Source organism: Paramacrobiotus metropolitanus, unplaced genomic scaffold (genome assembly GCF_019649055.1).
Source record: "Paramacrobiotus metropolitanus isolate TYO unplaced genomic scaffold, Prichtersi_v1.0 Parri_scaffold0000043, whole genome shotgun sequence".
Lineage (NCBI taxonomy): Eukaryota > Metazoa > Tardigrada > Eutardigrada > Parachela > Macrobiotidae > Paramacrobiotus > Paramacrobiotus metropolitanus.
In genome coordinates, this window is record NW_026570263.1 from 79,674 (window position 1) to 103,169 (window position 23,496).

The 23,496-nt window shown below is 42.3% G+C and overlaps 5 protein-coding genes across 7 annotated transcripts; 2 read left to right on the plus strand and 3 right to left on the minus strand.

Moving 5' to 3' along the window:
• Positions 1–7,396: 7,396 nt before the first annotated feature.
• On the plus strand, positions 7,397–9,975 carry LOC129590905 (uncharacterized). Its single transcript, XM_055486350.1, has 4 exons — positions 7,397–7,694; positions 8,125–8,633; positions 8,707–8,736; positions 9,576–9,975. Exons 1-4 carry the CDS (start codon positions 7,644–7,646, stop codon positions 9,973–9,975), a joined length of 990 nt encoding a protein of 329 aa, XP_055342325.1. The 5' UTR covers positions 7,397–7,643.
• A 424-nt stretch (positions 9,976–10,399) lies between these two features.
• LOC129590963 (uncharacterized) lies at positions 10,400–13,905 on the minus strand. Of its 3 annotated transcripts, none has more exons than XR_008690782.1 (4): positions 13,046–13,231; positions 12,825–12,984; positions 12,586–12,636; positions 10,400–10,891 (listed from the first exon to the last, which is right to left on the minus strand). XR_008690782.1 is itself a non-coding variant. In XM_055486429.1 (4 exons), exons 1-4 carry the CDS (start codon positions 13,745–13,747, stop codon positions 10,623–10,625), a joined length of 519 nt encoding a protein of 172 aa, XP_055342404.1. In that variant the 5' UTR covers positions 13,748–13,905; the 3' UTR covers positions 10,400–10,622. The 3 variants fall into 3 exon arrangements, 2 of the variants coding, with proteins under 2 accessions (XP_055342404.1, XP_055342403.1); XM_055486429.1 differs by lacking the exon at positions 13,046–13,231 and adding an exon at positions 13,709–13,905; XM_055486428.1 differs by lacking the exon at positions 13,046–13,231 and adding an exon at positions 13,709–13,905 and having other exon boundaries at positions 12,586–12,702.
• Positions 11,382–12,262, plus strand: LOC129590965 (uncharacterized). The gene is made up of 2 exons (XM_055486430.1): positions 11,382–11,571; positions 11,840–12,262. Exons 1-2 carry the CDS (start codon positions 11,388–11,390, stop codon positions 12,079–12,081), a joined length of 426 nt encoding a protein of 141 aa, XP_055342405.1. The 5' UTR covers positions 11,382–11,387; the 3' UTR covers positions 12,082–12,262.
• Positions 13,906–14,029: 124 nt separating the features above from the next.
• On the minus strand, positions 14,030–18,749 carry LOC129590962 (uncharacterized). Its single transcript, XM_055486427.1, has 4 exons — positions 18,490–18,749; positions 17,096–17,792; positions 15,937–16,359; positions 14,030–14,768 (listed from the first exon to the last, which is right to left on the minus strand). Exons 2-4 carry the CDS (start codon positions 17,196–17,198, stop codon positions 14,230–14,232), a joined length of 1,065 nt encoding a protein of 354 aa, XP_055342402.1. The 5' UTR covers positions 17,199–17,792; positions 18,490–18,749; the 3' UTR covers positions 14,030–14,229.
• A 2,463-nt stretch (positions 18,750–21,212) lies between these two features.
• Positions 21,213–22,891, minus strand: LOC129591013 (uncharacterized). Its single transcript, XM_055486494.1, has 5 exons — positions 22,688–22,891; positions 22,423–22,485; positions 22,116–22,166; positions 21,758–21,889; positions 21,213–21,572 (listed from the first exon to the last, which is right to left on the minus strand). Exons 1-5 carry the CDS (start codon positions 22,797–22,799, stop codon positions 21,445–21,447), a joined length of 486 nt encoding a protein of 161 aa, XP_055342469.1. The 5' UTR covers positions 22,800–22,891; the 3' UTR covers positions 21,213–21,444.
• Between the last annotated feature and the right edge of the window lie 605 nt (positions 22,892–23,496).

Sequence of the window (23,496 nt, forward strand, 5' to 3'; positions counted from 1 at the left end):
CAGCGCCATCGACCACGCCGGGAAGACGCAGTCGCCCAGGGTCAGCGGGCAGTAATGGAACATGGTCATCAGGAAGAACGCCTAAAACAACCTTTATACGCTATCGGTTTATCCTCTCTTGTTAGGGCGTTTTGTACCGATACCGCGAAAATGGGGCCAATGCCGGTCTAGTATATGATTCCAAGTAGTCCAGCCTTGGAACCCATCACCCGACTGATATCTTGAAGTTTCCGCGATTTACTATGCACAGTTGGAACACATTTCATCGCGCGGGATAAAAGCGAATGCTATGTACGAGTATTTCATGTTTGAATTTACCGTACGCCCAATAAAACGCCGCACCCTCCACTAACACAAGAAACATAAGAGCGATAGTCGGCCCGGGATACTCTGCACCAAAGCGGAGAATGAACATCGTTCCAGGATCGATTTGTTTAGCTTTTTCTTACCTAATAATGTGATGACATACTGTCCACCCTAATCATACATCTACAATACTGTCAACGGGCGTTTACAACCAAGTAAATGGTTTGATGAAAAACACGAGAAAGGAGAAATAAAATGGCTCTTACCGCTTTTTCAGTTTGTCCACGGACCTTTTAAAACCGGATTCATTTTTTTATCCCTTCCGCCCCATTCAAGTTTTCGATGGTGAATTAAAAGTGTTAATAGCAAATAGTATGCTTAATATTTCCCTGATCGCAAATCATCTTGGAGACTTCAGGAGTTTGAGTAAAAATTTTTATACTCGAGACACCAAATTTTGTCTTATTCAGCCTTCTCGCTCCTATGAATTCAAGATTCTTTTCATCAATAAAAAGAACATTTTATGCGCAGTTATGCGCATCTAAAATACTAATGAACTTAAACTTACAGCGAGGACAATAATTTTTTTTCATGAAATTTAGACTTTTTCATCGTCTGGAAGTAGGGCGGCTTTATGGGGTTTGCTCCTAGTCATCGATAGTTTCTGTTTTCCCAGAAAAACAGTATGTGTAATTTCTTTTGTTTATTAACTGAGATTAAAAGAGAGAAGAATACTTAACTTGTGGACGCTTAGTGCGTTATAAAAAGTTTAGAGGATATTTGAGAAAAATTACAAAAACGGTCCTGGTAAAATCCGTGGCAAAAGTGCAAAAAGTGGTCGTAAGTTTTTTTGGTAATACTTTTCCATTTGATTGTACTTGAACTAAGTTATATTTTTCCTAAGTTCCTTAGTAAATGGCATTTATATCTGTATGGATAATGAGAGCTAAAGGCATTTATTTGTGCTGGGAGATACAAAATAGGGAAACTTACTTTTGGAGCGTCCTTTGTAATTCTTGTAATTCTTGTAATTCTTGTAATTCTTGTAATTCTTTTAATTCTTTTAATTCTTTTAATTCTTTTAATTCTTTTAATTCTTTTAATTCTTTTAATTCTTTTAATTCTTTTAATTCTTTTAATTCTTTTAATTCTTTTAATTCTTTTAATTCTTTTAATTCTTTTAATTCTTTTAATTCTTTTAATTCTTTTAATTCTTTTAATTCTTTTAATTCTTTTAATTCTTTCAATTCTTTTAATTCTTTTCATTCTTGTATTTTTATCCTTCATATTCTTACAATTTTTAGTTTTATAATATTTTATTGAAATAACGTGAAAAAAATAAGATGCATGTATATAAGTCACTACGCTTTTTAAAATTAAATAAGTGCATCAAACAAAAAAGCCACGCTCCCGAAACTCTTTTACTAATGTAGATTTCCTTATACTAGTTCAAATTTGCAGCATTATCATCCAGATCGACAAGTTTATGCATCTGCCCGTGCAGCGTAGAGTAATGTCTTTCACCGCTCGCACACAGTTTGTTTAGTAGTCAAAGTCCACACCGGCTATGTTATTGTCAGCGACTCCCATGAATGGGTTGTCTGCTCCAGAAATGTAATAATACTAGTAATAATGAGGGTGTCAGTTGTCGACGCCAGAGTCTGAGTGGTCAAAACGATCTTTTCTCCGTGAAGAAGTAATTAAAAGGCAATTAAGACTGTGCTAACTAGCATCCGGCATGGACACAGAGAGACGGGCCCGACTCCCAAAAGTGACAATCGGTAGGCCGCAAGTGCACATGCACATGCGATAGGTACAATGAGAGATGTGTTACAGGAGAAGGAAGAATTTGGTCTGCCCAGTGTCTAGCTGCCCACGGTTGGTCCATCGCGGGTGCAGTTTTTCGCAAGGCGAAAAAGGTAAGCACCTCTCTCAGACGCTGGACGCGATGCCTCTTAGTCATGGTATCTATAGCATGGGTACTGGCCGTTTACTTATCGCAAATTCCGAAGTGGGACGGTGGACCACTCAGACCGGGCGCCTCTCAGCACATCAGTAAAGGTGGCAAGGTGATAGGGCAGGAAAGAAGCGAGACGCGTGCAGCGGAGTATCTACAGTACGCCAGAGGTTCAGCATTGAAATACAACGGGGGACGCGGAATCCATTCTGGGCCGGAACGGCGCCAGCCTCGGCTAATCTACTCGGGTATGTAGATCAAATTAATGTTCTCTATAGTTCGGCTGCATTTTTCCGCTGCTTGTTAATTCTGTGCGATGTTTCTATCCCGAGAGTTGGGTTGATAACCGTGTATCAGTACCTAAATTCTTATAAAAGTACTGCATATCTACATAATTTTCACAGAATGGACAACGATATGATTTCCAACATCAGTAACAAGCCTAACAGGTAAGGAAGCAAATTTTCTTTTAGAAAAGTATGAAATATTGGATTTTAAAAGTGCTAAAGCACATATGGCGTTATGTTGGCTTTAAGGTAATAGATATTGTACAATTCGCTCAAAAAATTTATACGAGTACATAGTTTAGTTGCAACCTGCCACTCAGGTAACATTGTTGTAAGCTAGAAGTACCGCTTTGAAGAGAATAAGAGTTATCCACTGCGCATTTATCCCATGCACATTGCGTGGGGTCATCCGCATAAAGACCGCAAAGAGTGCCCGTTTGCGGGTGACGTACGACGGCGCGCAACGCCACATCGTTTACGCGTTACAGGAATTAGGAAAGGATGGTGCACCCCAGATATTTTTAAATTCATATTCATTTATTTATTTTTATTATTTAATAGCAGCCGCGGGAATTTCTAGACGCGTTGTCAGGAGGGTGTTTACAGTATTTATTCGTTAAACGCACAATAACTTTCCTACAACAAAATTAATAATATCTGAACTGAAGCTTTTCATAACTGAAGCTTTCCATAAACTAGTGGATAATAATTTGCATAGCCATGTATCCATCGCATGCACACTGCCTTGAAAACATAGTTATTGAAAATTGTAATAAAGTGAGCAAGGGTTGTGGGTGCTAGAATAATTAACGCACAGTAACTAAACAATTATTGGCGGCAAGTTTCCGGGCGCATATCATAAAAAGCAAGCATCGGGAATTTTTCGCGCGAGCTGTAATGAGAAATTTCTTTTACTTTCAGCAGTCTCACGGAGTTTCGTGAATTCTTGAAGACCAGGTCTTGAAGACCAGGTCTTCAAGAATTCACGAAACTAGTCCTAGGCAATGAGACATTCAATTCCATTCCTCTGTCGACGAAGAAGCACATCAGTTATATCTTGCTAAATTATCCCAGGTCAATTAATTTATCGACTTATTAGCTAACTAGCAAGACTCCAGCCCCTTCTGACAATGTTTCATTTGTGATTTTTTATTTTATTGCCGAGGGTGACGTTTTTGGTCATTGATGGTAAACATCTGCTTCGGTAAAACGAGATTCTCCCTAGGTTTAACTGCTATCGACATTCATGATCAAAATTTGAGGGAGATCGGTCCATAATGAGACTTTTGGTACACCGGAATGCTTTTAAACTTTTTGGATTTTTCTAACAGCCATAACTCCCGAACCGGATGTTGCGCGCACAAACGGTTTTCACGCAAGTGCATACAAATCATCTGGCTATAGAATGTCATAAAACGAAACAAAAATGCGTTTGGAATTACGCGGAAGTGAAAGATTTCGTGCATGTACACGAATTTGGTGCCATGTACCGGGCCACTTCCCTTAAAAGATGCAGGTGCTGGTACCGTAAACGACTCAATAGCCGAAAATTAAAACATTAAAAAACCCCAAAGTTGAAAGCTTCCGCGAAGACGGGCTGATGATTATCGACCCCGCCTGCCTGGAGTACGGCCGCAAACTGGTCACGGGTAATTTCGGGACGGTGTAAGAACTTCGTACGAACTTCGAACACGGTCCCGAAATTGCCCGCGAAACTGTACTACGACGGACTCTATGATTCGGAGAATAGCGAGCCGGCAGCAGGGGCCCGGCGGCGGGTGGCCATCAAGACCATTCAAGGTGCGTCACATCGGCGTTTTTAGCATTGTACCTAATAATACATCGGTGCACTGTACGTCTTACCATCCATCACTGTAGCTGCGCTAGACCTGCCAACGCCTAGCAGTCTGAAGGAATCCCTGTGTCCCGACGTGGAGCGTCGTGCTCTTTAATAACTACTCAACTAAATACGTAAACTAACAAATGTAACAAGGAATTAATGTACCATTGCACTGGTACATGTTGCCATGCATCACATCCTGCTGAAGGAAGGCTTCGTGATGAAGGACCTGCAGCACAACATTATGATCCTTTTAGGGATCTGCGACAGCTCGCCGGACGGCACGCTGACCAGTCCGGGCCTTGTGATGCTCTTCATGAGCAACGGCGATCTGCACACCTATATCCGCAAGAATGTAAACACCACGATAATCAAATACTACCGTTAACAATGTTAAACTAAAGCTTAACATGAAATTCGAATTAATCGAAATGAAATCCTTCAGATTTTACGCGGCATTAGCCAAGTAGCAACAAAATCTTGTGCGCGGCCTTTCTCACGTTGAACGTGTTAGTGCGCGCAAATTGGCCGTCGCATTTCCCTTAACAACAGCCACACTAAAATTATATTTAATTTCCAACAAAATTTGAATTTTAACTTTCTGTTATTTTTTTTATTAAATTTTTATATTTTTTTTAACTTTTCAAAATTTTTTAACATGGTTTTTGCTTTATTTGGAGGAAGTGAGAAGGACATATTAGGCTTCTCGGTGTTGCAGATCGCCGAAGGCATGACCTACCTTTCCAGCCAGAAGATTGTCCACCGTGATCTGGACGCGCGTAACTGCTCGTCTGCTTGTAATCCTGCTTTTTGCTTGGTCCCAAATAACGCGTGACAACGCAATTTATAAGACGGTTGTTTTAGGCTGGATGATGCCCGAAATCCGCGATGTGCACATCGAGTTGGGAGTGCCCGAAATCAGCGATGTGCACATCGAGTGCATCGATGTACATATCGCGGATTTTGGGCACTCCCGCGACCTGTCCGAGTCAAACTTCTACTGCCACCTCCCATCGAAGACGCGTCTCCCCTACCGCTCGAACGTCGGATTCGGTGGAGTAAGGACTGCGGCGGAATGCTTCCGCCGCCGTCCTTACTCCACTGAATCCGACGTGGTCAGTTCAGCGAGTGTAGCTTGATCAGGCGCAAGCCGAACCGCCAATTTTCTGTTATGTACTGGTAAACTGTCCTGTGTTGCAGACTTGCAGTGGAGCTTCGGCGTGGTGGTGTGCAAGAAGTTCCAGAAGGGTGACAACCCTACGGCGACCTGAACGCCAGGGCGCTGGTGGATGCCCTTGAGGATGGCTTGCATCTCCAGCACCCGCAAAATTGTCCCGAAGCAGTATACGTTCACCTGTATTTTTTCATTACAATTAGGAAGATAGCATATTTTTATGGCAGATTTTGTTAGGATTTTATCGAACATTTTCCTTTTCTACCGCTATCTATATTTCGGTATAAGTTTTTTAGGGGAAATAATATGCAACTAATAATGTAATGTTTGTTTTACCGGAGAATATAGGCAAACACTGACAAATTCTTTACAAACATTCCTGTATCTGTACAGCAACAGATTATTTCCTGCCTTCGAAAGGAATATTTATATAGCAATTTAGTGAGCAATTTGATAAACGTTTTATACATCTTCCAAAACGAAAGACATTTAATTATTTACGTGCCATATTTATTGAAATCTTAGTAAACATGTTGGTTTCCAAGAAAATGCTGGAATAAGTACGAGTCGCTCCTGACTCCAGCACTCCTTCATTAGGTCGTACCGTACGACCTGATGAAGGAGTGCTGGTGTCAGGAGCCGGACAGCCGGCCGGATCTCCAGAGTCTCTGCGACAGGCTGCGCGCCTTCCAGAGCGCCCCACAGTTGAACGGCAGTGCGCCGCGCTACGAGAGCGTCTGCTGTTTGTAGCTCAGAACGCGCCGGCGGACAGCAACTACCTGAACAGGGGCTACTTCGCCGCGCAGCAGAATTGAGCAGCCGCTGCAGTTACACGGAGCGCGGCTTCAACGAAGTCCGCCGTGCCCGCCGTACTTCTTTCCCATTTATCTTACACAGCGGATTCTGCTGACGCTGGCGCTGATTCTGTTTTTCCTATGAGGCGCATCGCGGGTTTTTCCATCCGCCTTCCTGCGCGCCGGTATTTTTTCGGGGGACGTTGGCGGAATATTTTGTTCAGTTGTTGCGTCATCTTACGTGTACAAACACATACACCACAGAAATAAAAACTTGTACTCAAAGTGAGCTGAATATGAAAATACGTAACTAAATCCGAAGTAGTACTGATGGCTCTTTCTTGCAGTGTTCCCCATGCTCACTGTAAAACAATTTTGGTTTTTTAACTACTAATTGACTAAACTGTCAGAAACTGCAGCGCTCAAAGGTTCGTCTATAGCTGGCGGAAGGACAACGTCGTATGTTGCTGGAAAAGTGTGATTATTATGCTCTATGTTACTGTTATGGTAATGAATGCCACGAACGTGATGGCTTCCGTGGCGGTGAATATCGGTTGGCGCGCGCTGTCGTCACGCCTGACTGGCCAAACTACGGACATGACATAAACGCTGCTGACCACCACAACGCCAGCTATACAGCGATATTATGGGCAAGTGCAGCGTCCAACCATACGAGTGCAGATACACCGGTAAGCTGCGGCTTATTAATAAACCGACTTTTTAGCGGAATAAAACGCGTTGGCTCGTGCATTATAACGGTTTTACGACACCGTGTACCGCTAGAAAAACCACACCGCAGCGCTACCACGCACCGGCGTAATGCGCTTTTTCACAGCCGACTAATTGACGGCCAGAACGTGCGTCTGTACTCAAACTGTAGCGGCTATTCGCCGGTCCGCACAGCTGATGGTCAGCAATCAGTGCGGGGATTATTGACTGCCACTGCAGTTAACCTCCCCTTAACACCGCCGTAATATAACCTTAGACCTTCTCCTCGACAACATGATTTTCATAAACGCGGCATTAGAATAAAAATTATTCAGCAAACTGCACAGTCTGACTTTTGAACTTGCACCGCATAAACAGTATTGTACCATGGAACGGTAGTTTTTTTCCTACACTTCTCCGCGGTTATGCCCTGACCTTCATCTACATTTCACGCACCCAACGGGAATAAATGCCCACGCTTATTAGCAATGGAATGGATGAAGCCCAGTAACTGGAATTCCTAACTGGATTAAACGCGGTTAATTGGCGTTCACTATTAAATTTTATTACCGGTATTATGGACTTTTTATTCTTGATGGTTTGCTGTGGAATGGCCAGTCTCCCGGGCGTAAGTACATTGTACACTGAACAGCTTTGCCCGTTTGCCGGCATGCTACATACAAAGCTATCTGTATATAGCATTTGTTTTTACGAGCATATAGCATTTGTTTTGTCTCGTACTTTCCAATACCTGATAAATTTCTCACTACTTATTATAAAAAACTCTTACTTTTTATTTTTTCGTTAGAGCGCTTTGTTTGTACACTTTCCCTTTACAATGATAATCATCGTAACTGAATAAACTATAACAAAAAATCAGTTAGTTAATTTTACGTGGAATTTTGCCTGCTGCAACAGCAAATGTCGCAACGCGCGTAAATAAAATTGGAATTCGTAACTGGATTTTTTTAGCAGAGCAGTATTTTTACGATTTTGTTATTGTCACTGGTTCTTGACATAGTTGTTAGTTGTTACCATTCTTGTAAAACCGCGAGCAGGCTTTAAGGAAAATCCAGAACGGGACCGTCACCCGCCCACTAACGACCCCGTCCCCGGAATCCCTCCTGGAAGCCTCCAGACTAATCCGCCGCGGCCGAAAGTCCAAACGGGAATTCTTCCACAAACCCGAATTCAACATCCAGACCTACAGCAACTCCCTCTCCATCGAACTCCAACCGGAAATCGCTCCCGCGGAACTGCAGAAGATCAAAGACCAGGACACCCCGCCCAAACAGGACCCGCCCGTGTGGGACGCCCTCAAGGACCTCCAGCGGCACTCCACCCAGGAATCGCAGGAGCTGCTGCGCTCGGCCATCCCGGGCGTGGACTTCCCGACGCTGGCCAGCATCCCCAACACCAGTTTCTCTTGTGATGAGGCCGGGCAGCCGGGGTTCTATGCCGACGCGGAGACCGGGTGTCAGGTGTTCCGGCGCTGTGATTTCCGCGGGCTGAAGTGGAGCTATTTGTGTCCCAACGCCACGCTATTCAACCAGATCACGCTGGTATGGTACGTGTGGTGATGACGTTGCGCTGACGCCGGTAACAGGAAGAATGCGTCAATAAAGTGTTCTGTTTTGCAGTGACTGGTTTTTTAATGTGGATTGCTCCAAGTAAGTGCAACTCAATAATACTGAACAAACAGTGAATTTATTCTTGCGTTTCGACATAATATTTAACTAAACTTTAAATTATCACTGTATCTGTCTGTCTCTGTACACGGCATTTTTGATTAATTTCTCTTATGTGGATTTATAATATTTTTTATTACGCTAACTTTTATTTACATCAGATTCTGGTAGTTGTTGAAAATATACAGAGCTGACCGGTTACATACCGGAAAGACGATTTTACCGCAATAAGTATACAGTGTAAAACCATTCCTCCACACATAGTACAAAAACTTTCACAAATGCAATCTGAATCGGATGTAAATAATATTTAATATAATAAATATTATTATAACACAAAAAGAAAAAAAATTTGCTATCTCCATAATAAAATCTATAATTCCTGATGTCTCGGCTGTTTTTTGTTAGACATAATAATGTTCTTGGGAACAGTATTTTGACCGCAACGCAATCATGGTAAGCAGAAGCAGTCCAAATATTACCGGGAAGCGTAGTGTAAAGGCTTATGACTGCCAAAACTGCTGCGAAATATCAAGAAGCTTATTGTTAGCAACTTAGCAGCATGCTGACAGAGATCACCGGATTTGTGTACTGTAGTCTTAACAGCTTTTTTATTTGGCACTTATTTCGAAGTTTAAACTAATGGCTTTTATTTTACGCACTTGTGGACATTTGTAATTACCGTATACGTGTTCAGATTACGTGTTTCTTACAATCTGTAATTAAAGTATTTGCAATTAAGCTCGAGAAATGTAAGTATTTGTAAGCTCGAGAAATGTATTTCCTGCGACCGAATAAATCACTAATTTGTATGTTTGCAGAACGAAACTATTTTATCATTACTCCAACTCCCGGTTATACCATCCCAACTGGCCGTTGCTGGATGACCAGAGTGTGCCGTATCCCGTGGCGGACGCCAGCGGACAGCTCAATGCCGACGACACCGACGAACGGCTGGTCCGCCGGAAGAACGGCCGCCGCACACTGGCCACTACCGCACAGCCCACGCGATCCACAACGACCACAATAGCGTCCACTATCAGCACACCCACGCAGCCGGCAATAACCATGACCTCGACGGCGCGGAAGGCCGTTAGCCATCTGGCAGTGGAGCATTTGCGGAAACGGACCACCACCGCCCCCGTCGCCACGACCGCCGACCCCGACGCGTGGCGCCACCGGCCGTTCAGGCTGGTGTGGGGCGGCAGTTACGTTTCCTAAGCTAGTGGACGTCCTGGCAAAGATTCTTTGATTTAAATTTATTTTGTTGAATTCAATCAAGTTTTTGTTATATACTGTAAACAAGATTAGGAAAATACGAAAATAACGAAGTTCTGGATGAGAAGAGTTTTTTTTCGTGTCATTCTTGTCGGTAAAGTGACGAGGAGCGAAAGCAGATGTGAGAGTGTTCGCGATCATAAAGTTTGTTGGTTACATCGTAACATAGAATTTTCATAACAGTTCAAGTTGAGCGTGTTTACGTAACTGTTCAAGCAGAATTATTGCGGCATTTTGCTGTGAATGCCACGCATGACTGCATCGCACGGCACCTTCACAATTAGCCGTAATGAACGCGCCAAAGGAAGACGTACAGTATAACGCGCTACCGCGTAGGCGTGTACAGATACATAGTTTTATCTGTATATTAATTTCATTTCCAAACACCATAGATTATGCATAATAATAAAATATTCAAAACGCTTGCTTTTTACAATATTATAACAGTACGATATGAACAAAAAACCAGGCGCAATTTCATCGACAAAAAATATAAATAAGTAAAGGATACCGGTACATACATTCTGTACTTATACTCCACCAGCAAATTTTGGTTGCGTCTTACGCCAAAAAAAGAACATCGCACGCGGTTAGGCTATTTGTGCTGCGTGTGTAGTGGTCGGCATCGTCCGGTTGTGTACGGCATGTGGCGTGGAATGTGCATTGGTCGTCCGTTTATCCCCCGGCCGCTTCCTGTCCGCGCTGGTTAAGACCACTTTCGGGTGGATGCATTTGCGGCTGCTGCTCGTCAGCACCGGTGCAGCCGTAGTCACCAGGAATTTCTTCGTCAATCCAGGCTCGCTTTTTCCCGGCTTTTCACGGACGCAATCCAGCTTCTTTTCGTCGAAGACAGTGTCACCTACAAACGCACAGGAACAGGTACTCCGAATTCTTTCCACGTCATCCTTAACGCCCAATAACACTGCGGCATGGTGCCTAACTGTTTCTCAACGGCGTTGAAATGCGCAAATTAATCACACAACAGCGCAGTAATTAACGCGCGCCGGTGCAGAAAAGTAAGAAACTTGGCTTAACGTTTGATTAAGCAACAATACGCTGTTACAGGACATTTCACCGGCTCCCGTCAAATGCTGCATATCCTTGACTAAGACCGGCAAAAAGCCCAGAGGCGATTTACGCGCAACGCCCCGGTTTGACGCACGTAAGAGTCGCGTTATTGGCCGTTAACCTTTCTTCCGGTACCTGGACACTGGGTCAGTGCTTTTGTTCGCCAGTCGGCTATACAGCTCTTCCCGGTATCAGTTAGTTTGCGTGGATGCAGCAAGAGCACAAACGGTATAAAAGAGCCATGCGCCCTCTCCGTAAACTCCATTCCGATTACTCCCAGTTTTAGTATGTACAGATACATTAAGATTACATTATCATCAAAGAAACTCAAAATGCGTTTTGTGGTGCTTATTAGTCTGGACGCTGCGGTGATCCTATGTGTGCTGAGTCCGTCGTACAGTGCGCCGGTGGCGCCGACTGTACAGACTGTACAGTCTGGAACGGAGACGACCACGTATATGCCCATCTATCGTGAGTTATTATTCGCACATTAATTAGTTTGTCGATTTTCTAATCAACAATGTCATTTTTTAACCCCTTCTTATGCGGTAATTTTGACCTTTCACCTTTTGATTTAACATTATTCGGAAGCAGTAATAATGTCTAAAACGTAACAGAGTATACCTGTAAAAAAACACAAATGTTTATATCGTCCTCAGGGCGCCTTACAGTTAATTTCAGTTACGCTTAGTTTTTTATTCGCGTAATGCGTAATTTTATGTGGAATATGTGTTGACAGGGAAGCTGCAGATGCAGTGTAAATTCTGCAATACGGGCCTGCTGCAGACCATCTATGATCGCGAGACCGGTCAGCCCAACGCCACGGCCGGCCTGAGCGCGGAGGAGCAGGAGCTGCAGGAAGAAGCCCACCCCGACCCCCACAAGAGCTACGGCATCGACACCTGGGCCACGTGGTACGTGGGCCGTCGCAAGCGCCAGCAGGCCCTGCCAGTGCCGCCCTTGATGATCATCGCACAGTAACCAACCGCTTGCTGCCTGCGCGTGTACATAGGCCAGGCAGCGAAATTCATAATTATTACTAATTACGGTTAATTACCTATGCGCACATTGTTCACGTATTGTGTCTTATGGCTTTAATAGCAGTGTACTGTAGATAAAGTGGCTGCTTCGTTTTTAACGCATACTGCGCTAACAAGCGCTTACCGTGAGCTGGCAATTTATGCGCATTGCATGTGTTCCTGTTGCACACTGTTGGTATGGAGCTTTCTTACTAAATTTATTTGTGTTAACTGTTCACTACCATATACAACGATATGATATCTTCTGCTGTAATATACTGCTATACTGTATTAAACGCTTCTAATCTGATACTCCGTCCGATAATAAATCAATAAAATTATCTTAGTATTAATATCAAATTCAGCAATAAATATAAAATAAATATTAGTGCCTTACAAAGCAAAGTTATGATGCTCGTTACAGTGCGGTACCACTCTGCTGCTGATGTTCAGTGTTATTACGTACCGGGACAGACCATCGAGAACTTTAGTCCACTGCTGGTGCATAAGTAGAACACTGTGAAGAGGAAAGGTCCTGTTGTACCGACCAGACGTTGAAGTCCCGTTAAACGGGTTGTCTGCTCTTGATGTAATAATAATAATTATAATAATAATACTATGCTGTAGTTGGTGTCTGGCGCGATTCCAGTGCGTTCATTGCACCAGTATATGGGTTCACTAAAGGAACACCACGGTTCTCCTTACCGTGACCACCCCGCAAGCGGTCAGCGTACAGGCCCGCGGGACGTGTGGAACAGTTGAAGATGGTCCAGTCCGGGATGACGTGGGGTCCGGGCAGCGCGTTGGTCTCGTTGACAGCGTAACTGAACTGTCCATCCACCAGCGCCACGCCCGATATCGAGAGCTGCAACAGCATGCGACTGATTATTAACGATAGTGTTGACACCTTCTCTGCCGAAACATACATGTCGTCCACGCGAAACAACTGTACGCAGCTCCAGTATACTACATTAACTCTAATCATTATAAGCGTGTTGTATAGAACCAGATTTTCCAGGAAGAATACTTCAAGTATGTTAAAAAAAAATTATATTTTTTATTCAACAGTGAACTGCCTAACGTGTGTTAGCTTAATTTAACTACAAATTACGTAAAAATTCCCCTTGATGAGAGGAACTCAACTATCGCCAACTCTGGCATGTACAGATCCGCAGAATATCACCAGAGAGTGCTGCCAGCCAAATCTACGTACAGAAATTGTGTTTTTTATGTGCATCATATTACGTATGTTATAAAATTTGGCAACGGTAAGTGCAGCAGGTTTTAGTGACCGCTGGCAAAAATTTCTCGAAAAATGAAATTACTATTATGCGCTAAAGCCGTCATATTCTGCATACCTCGACGGTTTATATGGAAACCTGGGAGCATCGAGCTGACTTGGGAGTCATTACACTGCGAAAGCTATTAGTGAAAGCGGCTACGGCTTCTCACGCTTCTGTTTGCACATCGTGCCGCAGCAAAGCATGTAATTTAAAATCACGTCCATCAACCGTGATTCTATATCTATCTTTACCGACTTCCCAAGCTCCCAAAACCAATATATAGCAAATATTAAGCAATGTACTCACAAAAAATAAGGACAGAAAGATGCACCAGACAAATTCCATTGGCAGGAAATTCGTCGCGTAAAAATAGAGCTGAATTAACTACCGTCTGGTTGGACGGCGGTAGGATAATTATTAACAGGGTGAATAATTACCATACTTTCCCTTATTCCACCAAGTATACGATAAAGCGATCGAGTTTAAAATCCCCAAATAAACGGGATGGTTGAATTAAAGGATCTTGTAAATAAGGCATTTCCAGAAATGTACAAACATTGTTGGTGTATTGTAGTCAAAAGCTGCTGGCGTATACAACGAGCAAACAAAAAACCGTCGACGCTGCAATTTCACCGTTTACCATTCGGCTTCCCTTTAATTATGCATAACGCATACAAAAACCAGTGTGTAATTGCCGGGCGGAAGAAAAGAGGAATACATTACATTACATCACCCTGTATTTTTCCGGCACTGGCAAATATTACTCAGAATGCAATATATCATATAGAGCTATGTAAGACTAGCTAGAAAATACCAGTACCGATTGCTCACAACCAAAACACAATGCTAAACAGCACTAAACCGAGGTGTACAAAAAACCCCGCAAATATTCGCTGCCCGCCGCCCCGCTGGTGCTGCGGCATGGGGACCCCTTCGCCCTCCCCGCCCCCGGGCAGATGACTCTCCCCGCCCTCCTCCTGCTGCACCTGATCACAGTGGTCGTAGTACAGCAGGAATCCCGACTGCCAGTAGCACTCCCCGCCTTTTTGACACAGATACATCAGCCCGTTGTTGTCCAGCACCAGCTGCGAGTTGCCGTACTTCCGGCCGACCTTCCAGGGCTCGGCGAACCACAGAGCGCGGTCGGTGGAGACGTAGACGGTCCCGTACACCACCAGGCTGCCGTTGCGCTCCAGGGTGACGTTGCCGGCGGTGCCGGGATAGCTGTAGCTGCTGAACACCGGGGTTTCGTCGCATTTGCGCAGGACCAGGAAGTTCCCGTCGGGTTGCAGGCGCGCCTTGTACTCTCCGTTGGCCGACTCCACCGTGTCGCCGACTTTGAGGGATTCACCGACGCGTAACACCACTGCAACGTTGCGTTGTTATGCTTGTTTATAAAACACGGAATTAAACAAACAAAAACTGTTAATAGGTGGCTGTATGCAGGTATAATTTTATTTTGGTATACACATACTTTTAATTGATGGGATAGTTTTTAGCATAATCGTGGTAATATTATTTTATAATGGATTTAAGATAATATGAACAACCGATGTACTTCTACTTGATTTTATGAACGTATACACTGCATAAGGAAAGTATACACTGCATCTTCTTTACGGATTTATACGGTACATACAAAATTTTCAGCTTTGTATGTTTCCGTTTTTACAGACCATGTTTTGCTCATATGTATTACTGTCATCGAACAAAGGATGGACTATATCTAAACTGAAAACAGACAGGCATTTTAGTTCTTTGTTTGTGTATTGACGTTTGCAATGGTACCGAATAAAGAGTCGAATCGTAGTATAGTGGCACTAGACAAAATAAATACAACTTCAGCTTGTCTGGTTTGCTCGTTGATTTGACTGTTGTTAAAAAGTTTTGGTTATGCCAGGTCTTTTTTTCGAAACACGAAGTAGATTTCAAAGTATGCATTTTCGAATAACCAAAACTGGAGCTCTACAAACGTTAATTTACCAGGACACCACATAGGTCCCCTCCAAATTCAGAAAACTTTCGTTTTTTTTGTAAAATGGTAGCGCAATATCGTAGTATGCTTAAAAAAATAGTTTCATCTGCCATGGTCAAGGGGGCGTGGCCAGTCAACAATTTAAAGTTTGCATTTATCACATACTAATAATGATACTATGCAATGCAATGAGTACAAGTTATTCGTATTTATTTTTATAATAAGTAATTTTTTACTGCAGCACCGTGGACTTTTGCAGGTGTCAAGTGGTAAGTCCACTTGGTGCAGTAGTAATACAAGTCGAATGGGATGGTAACACAAATCAGAATGTTAAAATTAGCGGGCCATGAGTGATAGCTTTTACGTTTCTACTTTTCCGGCTTGTCGTTACTTCCCCTGTACAGTTTACTGACAGCTTATCAGCAAAGATTATAGTTTATTTTAAAAAATATAAAAAAACTCGAAATTGCTTCTACAGGTTTAAAATTTGTATTATTTTAATTAGTTATCCCCGGCGCAGACATTTTTCTACTGTACACAATTAAAATGGTGCCTATACCTTGGGAGGCGTTGCCGTAGTCGTTCTCGCAGGTGCGCACCCGCACCCCGCTGGACTGCCAGTAGCAGCGCGCCTTGGCCCTGGCACACAGCTCCAGGAAGCCGTTATCCGTAAGTCGCAGCTCGGCATCGGAATAATCCGTGATGGCCGGACTGGAGCCGGAGCTCCACAGCACCGCGTTACGCCGACTGCCGTGACTGCCGGTCATAATCAGCTGGCCGTTGGTGGCGTCCAGCTCCAGCCGGCTGACGGTGGTGCTGGAGTCGTTGAAGGTGGCGAAGGTCGGCTTCCCGCTGCACTGGTCGTACACCGCTAGCCGGCCGCTCTCCAGGGCGAAACGGTAGCCGCTGTTCGGGGAGTACTTGTCGGCCGGTTTGTCGCTGCGCGCGTTGATCGACAGCGATTCACCCGGCTCCATAATCACTGTATGTAATAATATAATTACACTCGCATATACAAATAACCATAATACTAACAAAAAATGAGGAAAAAAGCATATGACATCATAGTTCAATTTTTTACTTCCTCACTTTTTGTTTTTATTATGGTTATTCGCTCGTGTTGGTTCATTTGCTCATGAGTCTGATAAGATGTTTGCTGCGGAAAACTGGCCTTCTAACATTGGGGTGCGTGAGTGGCTGTTTACCCCCAAAGATGCGCAGTAATTCCGAACCTGGAATGCGGTTTCTTTAACTACACTAATAACTCTGTCTTGACTGGCTTGTGCTAATAAATACCGTTATTAACTTTTTGTTATTATTATTATTATAGCGTGTAAACCATGTACCGAATGTTGCAGTTTGATTTTATAGTTTCATGGAATATGCGCATAATTTCACCTTTGTCTTAACCAAAACCGTTCTTCTTTTTATAATTTTTTTTGGAGATTTTCAACGTTATAATGCATTAGACAATTACTAAATAATTTTTCGATTTACACAAAAAAATTTAATAAATAAACAGCAACATTAATCAACAAGTACAACTAAATTTTTAGAGCTTAGGCAAAAAGATCAATAAATAAGCAGAGTAATTATTATACAAGCACTGAGCTAATTTTTTAATATTCAGATAGTGAAAAATAGACCAATGGACAAGAATCAATAAGTACTTTTACTTCTATTTGGCTCACATATACAGGGCTGGCTGTCGTTTTTACCTGAAAATTTCTTAGGTTCGGCGACATAAACCGAATGTACAATCCCCGCGAGGAATAGGCTACATATTAACGTAATAGTTGCGAAGAACCGAAACGTCGACATTTTTTCGCCTGCTCAAATTCTCTTCAGGAATAATAAGATATGAAGCAATTTAACGAAAGCATGCACCTGTGCTGTACGTAGATAAATCACTAAAATTTTGATGCATGAATTTTTACGGAAAGACGATGGGCGCAAGAGCGAGAGCAAGTGTTGTGGTTTATTTGGTTAGCATACAGTATTATCGTTTGATCGTTATCGCACGACTAGATGTCAGAAATCAAAAAGACAAATCAAGCATCCTGCCACATAAAAACCGGCAGCGGCGCAACCACGTTCGGCGGACAGCTGGCGCAATTATGCAAGAGCACTTGGAACAGTGTTAAGATCATGCGTGACCTTTGGCCGCTGTTACGGGTACAGCCCATAAGCGGCTCGGTGTGCATGCAGTAATACTCTGTAATGTACTTAAATTTTTTCGAAACAGCACGATAATATAGTCAACAGATGTTGATTTCCGCCCCGCTCAGTATCCACCGCCCTGGAGGAACGGAGCCGGCTCCAAAGGTCGCCGATGGCGATCGCGTCCGCGCTGCGGAAAATTCACTTCCTGGACGGTTCCCTCGTTCGTGCCGATCTCGCCAATATCGGCCAACGCTACAGTAGCGCAAAAAATAAAAAACAAACAGAGAATTTTTTAGCGGTAGAATTAATGTCATTCTTGCGTTTGCGCCACACCGATAATCAAATCGTCGACGAAGAGCGGCGTATTAATAGGCGTTCTGGTTGAACGGTTAGACACTGAGGCGGTATTTTCAGTTTTTTTACATACGAGTACTGTATCGATGCGATCGCAGTTACTACTGATTTAATGCCGGTTAAACAGTCTTTCAATACGAGCCTGCAACATTGTGTATCATGTAGAAGACCGTAGTGACGTGGTATGGCTTGGCTTCCCTGAATCTGGTCCACCAAATATCAGCTCACTATAGACATGCTTGGTATATGTAGGTTTGTCTCGAAATTCTTTTTTAGTTCCCGCTATAGCACGCAGTGAAAAAGGCAAAGCAGAGCACTAAAAGGTGACGTACCTCCTAAGATTAGGAGTGACACTAAGGATTGTGGATGCTTTCTGCAGCGTTTTACAGTTAATCAGGAAATAAATTACCGGGCTGTACAAACGGAGATACAGGGCGCACAGTACAGGGTAGATGGTCCAAAAAAGTCCAGCAAGAAGTCATTTTTACTGTTTAAGTACAATCAGGGCAGGGTTGCAGGGACGCGTACCGAACTCGATATCTAATTTGTATCGGTTATACGTACGAAAAATACATTTTTCTCGAATAAGCCTCACCTGCAGCCTGATCGTCATCGCGGTAGAATCGGGAGGGCCGGTTATAATCCCCATATGGCCGGAAGCGATTGTGTGGGGACACCTGGAACGTTACCGACTGGATGTTGCCTTCGTTCTCGCCCAGATAGTCGATATCGTTGAGGTCCATGCTCAACGGCGAACTGCTACTACCACCGGCAGCGCCGGGCGTCGGAAAGTACGGCAAAATCAGCGTCACTACAACCGTATATTTCATTTTATATATGTACCATACGTCTATTCACAAAACTACCAGCGACCGTTCAAATGAAAGTCAGCTAACCGAAGCGTCGTCCGGCATCGATGCCAATCTGCCCGATGCCCGGCGTCGCGGGCGGCTGCCCGATGTAGTTCTGCGAGATATCGCCGGTGTTGACGCCGATGGCTCCGATATCGGCCAGCGCTGCTGCAAAATGCACCGATGTGAACAGTAAAAAAATAGTATAACTGATAATTATGCGATGAAAATTATTTCCATTTCCACGTACGTATTCTCTAGTGTTGGGTAGTAAAAGTCCTTGCCAATATACTTATTTTTACTATCTGCTTTTGGAAGTTTACTTATTTTTACTTACTATTTAAAATTTCTCGGGACTTTTACTTACTTTTACTTACTATTTCAATTTTTCCAAGGACATTTACTTACTAAATTAAAGTAAATTTACTAAATAAATGTAATTAGGACTGAAAGTGTCGAATTGCGTTAGTTTCAAAGCGCTGAAAAGTACTGAAAATGGCGCAGAAAATTTTCTTATGCATTAATAGAGCTATACAGCCATGCAGGCGCATACTGAAAAGTAAATACTGCTGCTTTTTAGGGCGGTAGGCTGTCAGCCAACTACTGCGCACACTCACTTTACCTGCGAGAGGCGGCGGCTAACACGCCAATTTTACATAACGCTTGATAAAACGAATTAGTAAATAATTTAGTAATTGATTTTTATTTAGTCAACGCTAAACCTTAATATTTACTTACTTTTTACTATTCCGGCAGCACATTTACTTACTTTTACTTATTTTGTTTCCAAAACCTTACTATTTGCTAGACTTTTAATATTAGGCGGACTTTTACTAAGTAAATGGCCGTTATTTAATTTTATTTAGTAGCACAACACTAGTATTCTCATAAAATTAAAAGTTTAATGTCAAATTCTGAAGCACCAATTTATTAAACAAATAATGAAATATCAAAATTCTAAAAAATTATATAAAAACAAAATAAAAATATATAAAATATAAAAAAGTAAATAATATTATTAAATATAAATTCAGCCAGAATATTTGTGACCTATTTGCTGTGCCATGCTGCTGCATCAAAATCGTCTTGTCACGAAAATCTGCGCACAGTCAGATAATGAAAGCGATGTGTGCCATTGTTTCTAATATTTGCCGAATCATTTTTTTGGCTGTGCCGGGATCGTTTTAACGTTTTAAGATAAGTAAAAGAATACCATCGCTGGGTATGTCGGCATCGTCCAGCACCCCCACGGCGTCTTCATCCCGGAAACGGCCGCGACCGCGCTCGGGGAATTTGACCATCTGCAGACAGCCGGTGCGCTGGCGATCCACGAAGTTGACGGTGTTGTACCGTCCACTGCCGTCCTTGAAGTTGACATCCTGAATACAGCCGCCCGGAGGGTTCTCCGGCAAAAAGGCAATATCGCCGCCTGCGTCGCGGAGAAATCACAAAATAATTAATCAGCCTCATGCTATACAGGTGTTTAATTTTCCACAATTTTATTTAATTCAAATATGATATTTAATTTTTTGCTCACGTATTTATATGCAGCTCACTTTAAATAAAACCACGTCTTTTAATAAAAAATAGTATTTAATAATAAATAATATTTATTAACGAAATAACAATTATTATTTTAATAAAAGTAAAATTAATAATTAATTACGAGAAGACTAATTAGTTTTTGTCAAAAGCGATTTCAATAAATATGCACTTTAATTTTTTACTGAGGAATAATTCATTCTAAATTAATAAATATCAGGTGAAACATAATATGCATGCAGTGTTTCACACTTCACGATACAAGCCAGAAAGAACACCAGCAAAAATTATTGGAAAAATACCGTTTACAGCAGCACTTGCCGTTGCTTACCCGCGATGGCGCGACCGTCACCCACGGCGAACAGCCAACCTAATACACCGGTGATAAATAACGCTCGCATCTTTCCGGCGCCGACGTCTAAAAATCTCAGGAATCTTTAAAGAAAATCAAGGGCTTTATTAGAGCATTATTAAACTGATAAACTACTTTTGTGGTTGTACAAGTTACAAATCGGTGACTGACGACCGACCAAAAAATAAAATATAAATCAAGAGTTGCGCTACCAGGGCAATTTTTTGTACAGCATCCGGCTTTCCCTGTGTGCACTGTGCATTTGTATATCGCAACCGAAGTGTATCCGCAACTCGCACTGATGTAACAAGTCGCAAGGTCATCGGGTCACACACGCTCATGATCCGTTTTGCAGTACGGTTTTCCAGATGACCCTGATATGGTTTTTCTCCACAGTGCAATCTCATTCAGCGCCGATTCCATCCGGAATCGATCAAATCTTCTGTCCTGATTTCGTGTTATTTTTAATTTGTTAATTTTGGTGACCTTTGCTAATTTGAATTTACCGGTAATGTGGAACGCAGAATCACGAATCAGTCATGATCTTCTTTTTCTTCTGCATTTCCCTGACAAACAAACGCTTGCGCTTTGCATTTTCGTTGCTGCTCATATACGCTTTAATATAACATCATTTTTATATAAGTATTACTAATAAAAGTTTTGGGAAAACTTCCGAGACCAGACAATCAAGGCTTAAAAGCCGCTTAATGCTTAATAAGTTAATATAGTCCCAAACAAATAAACGGCGAATTCTTGTGGATCGCGTTGCCAGTGCCGCGGAGCAGTCCGTGGTGGAGACGCGCGATCACCAAATGGGATAGCGATGACGGCGATGGCCGTATCGCTGCTTGAAGTTGTACTCCGTGATCTGGCCGTTGTTAATCCCGATCTCCCCGATGTCGTTCTGCTGAGCGGGCTGGTCGTCGCTGCTAGCTACAAAAGATATCGTAAAGATCACACCGGCATTTCTTAAGCACAGACTGTATATTGCTAGAATTATGTTCGAATTTTCATGATCTTTATGGCAGACAACTTTACAGTAATAATCTGATTGTATGGGTAGTTATTCCGTTCTCGTTAAATCGTAATGTGAGTGTTGTATAAAGCAGTTGGCTTACCGGCCACGTCATCGGCGTCGTAATAGGGCCGCGGACCGTAGATGCCGGGATAGCCGGCGCTGCGGTATTTCTGCTTGTAGTTGTACTCCTTGATCAGACCGTTGTTAATCCCGATCGTCCCGATATCGTCCACTGCAGTTAAATACATACGCTTTTAATTAACCGGCACAGAATCAATTGATACTGATGGCAGGCGTTGGATAATTAATTATCGGTAATGCGTAATTGAAAAATTTGTGGTTATTATTTCAAATATGTATCTGATGTATATTATGTACTTGTCAAATTAATAGCATTATATATATAAAAATCTACTCATGTTTAACTAATGTTAAAGATGTTTAACGCATCAACTAACCCATCGAATTTTCATCCGCTTGGTTACCATCCCCGGAAACGCTTTCATCATCTGCAAATAAAAGAAATTATTCTTACGCATGCGCTGCAGCATTTCGAGCTGAAACTCATGTTAATTTAAATGGCACTTTCGTTGACGATACACTTTGTGGTAAACAGGTACACGTGTAAACAGCGGTATTATTTCAACTCCTTTTTTATTTCCGTTTTTTGGGTTTTTAAATTTGTTATAATTTTTTTTAATTTTTTAATGCCGGCTAGTTATTTTGAATTTAGTGAATTTAGTTATGTTGAATTTAGTGGCTTACTTTGTGTCACGATGAGAATTCGTGGTCTATCCGCCACATCAGTATTGCTATCAATGTCAATACCTGCAAACACCATACAGAAAAATTATGTTAAATTCGGATCTCTTTATAGTCGGATCTTTTAAACGAGATACGATTTTTTTTTTTATATGTATCAAAGTTTTATATTAGAAAAATTACGATATGAAGAGATCTTTGAATTTGCAGCAAAACAGACAACACGCTAGAAACGAAGACGAAACAACACTTGCAACAATTCACTGACCGGCGTCTCCCGGGAGGAAAGTCTGCGAAACACGGCCGGGATTGAAACCGATCACGCCGATCTCGGCGCTGACGCCGACCAACACCATCAAACACGCTAAAGACCCCAACATAGTGATGACCTTTTGATAAATCTGCAGTAAAATTAGTCAGAATATTCTGCGTAAGAAAATGCAGTTAAAGGAACGCATTTGCTCTGCTGCAAGAAGGATTTATAGGCTACTTCACCAGGATGCACAACGCTTTTTCTGTGCGACTGTCAGTATATACGAGGATTCTACTCTGTATGGCGGCATCAAACTGTTATCAAGGTCAACGTATCCTATTGCGCAAATCAACGTATTGCGCAAATTAACAGGAGACTGAAAATCAATGCTGTATTAAAACAGAAAATAATTCTTTAATATATAATATGGTTTTGCGACTTACGCTGGAAATTAAGAATTATTGGTTCCTTTGCTTGGCTTTGTTAGTAATACGTTTTACACTATCCGGCGACAATGGTCAGTTACAAATGACTGTACGGAAGAAAACAAATTAGACGAAAATTATTGCGATTTAGAACGATAAATTTTCTTACGATCCGAATAATAATTTTATTCGTGTTGATATTTTTTTATCTGAAATTCTTGTAAACAATATTCCAGAAACGTTGTCAGATGTTCTAAAGACAAAAAAGTTGCTTAATAATTTATCAAAGCCTTATCAAACGGGAACAGCAAGTATGTTATTCATCGGCATGAATGCCACGCGGCGGGAACTGCAGGTACATTTTGTTGACAAGACACACAAGAGGCCAACGGCGCCATT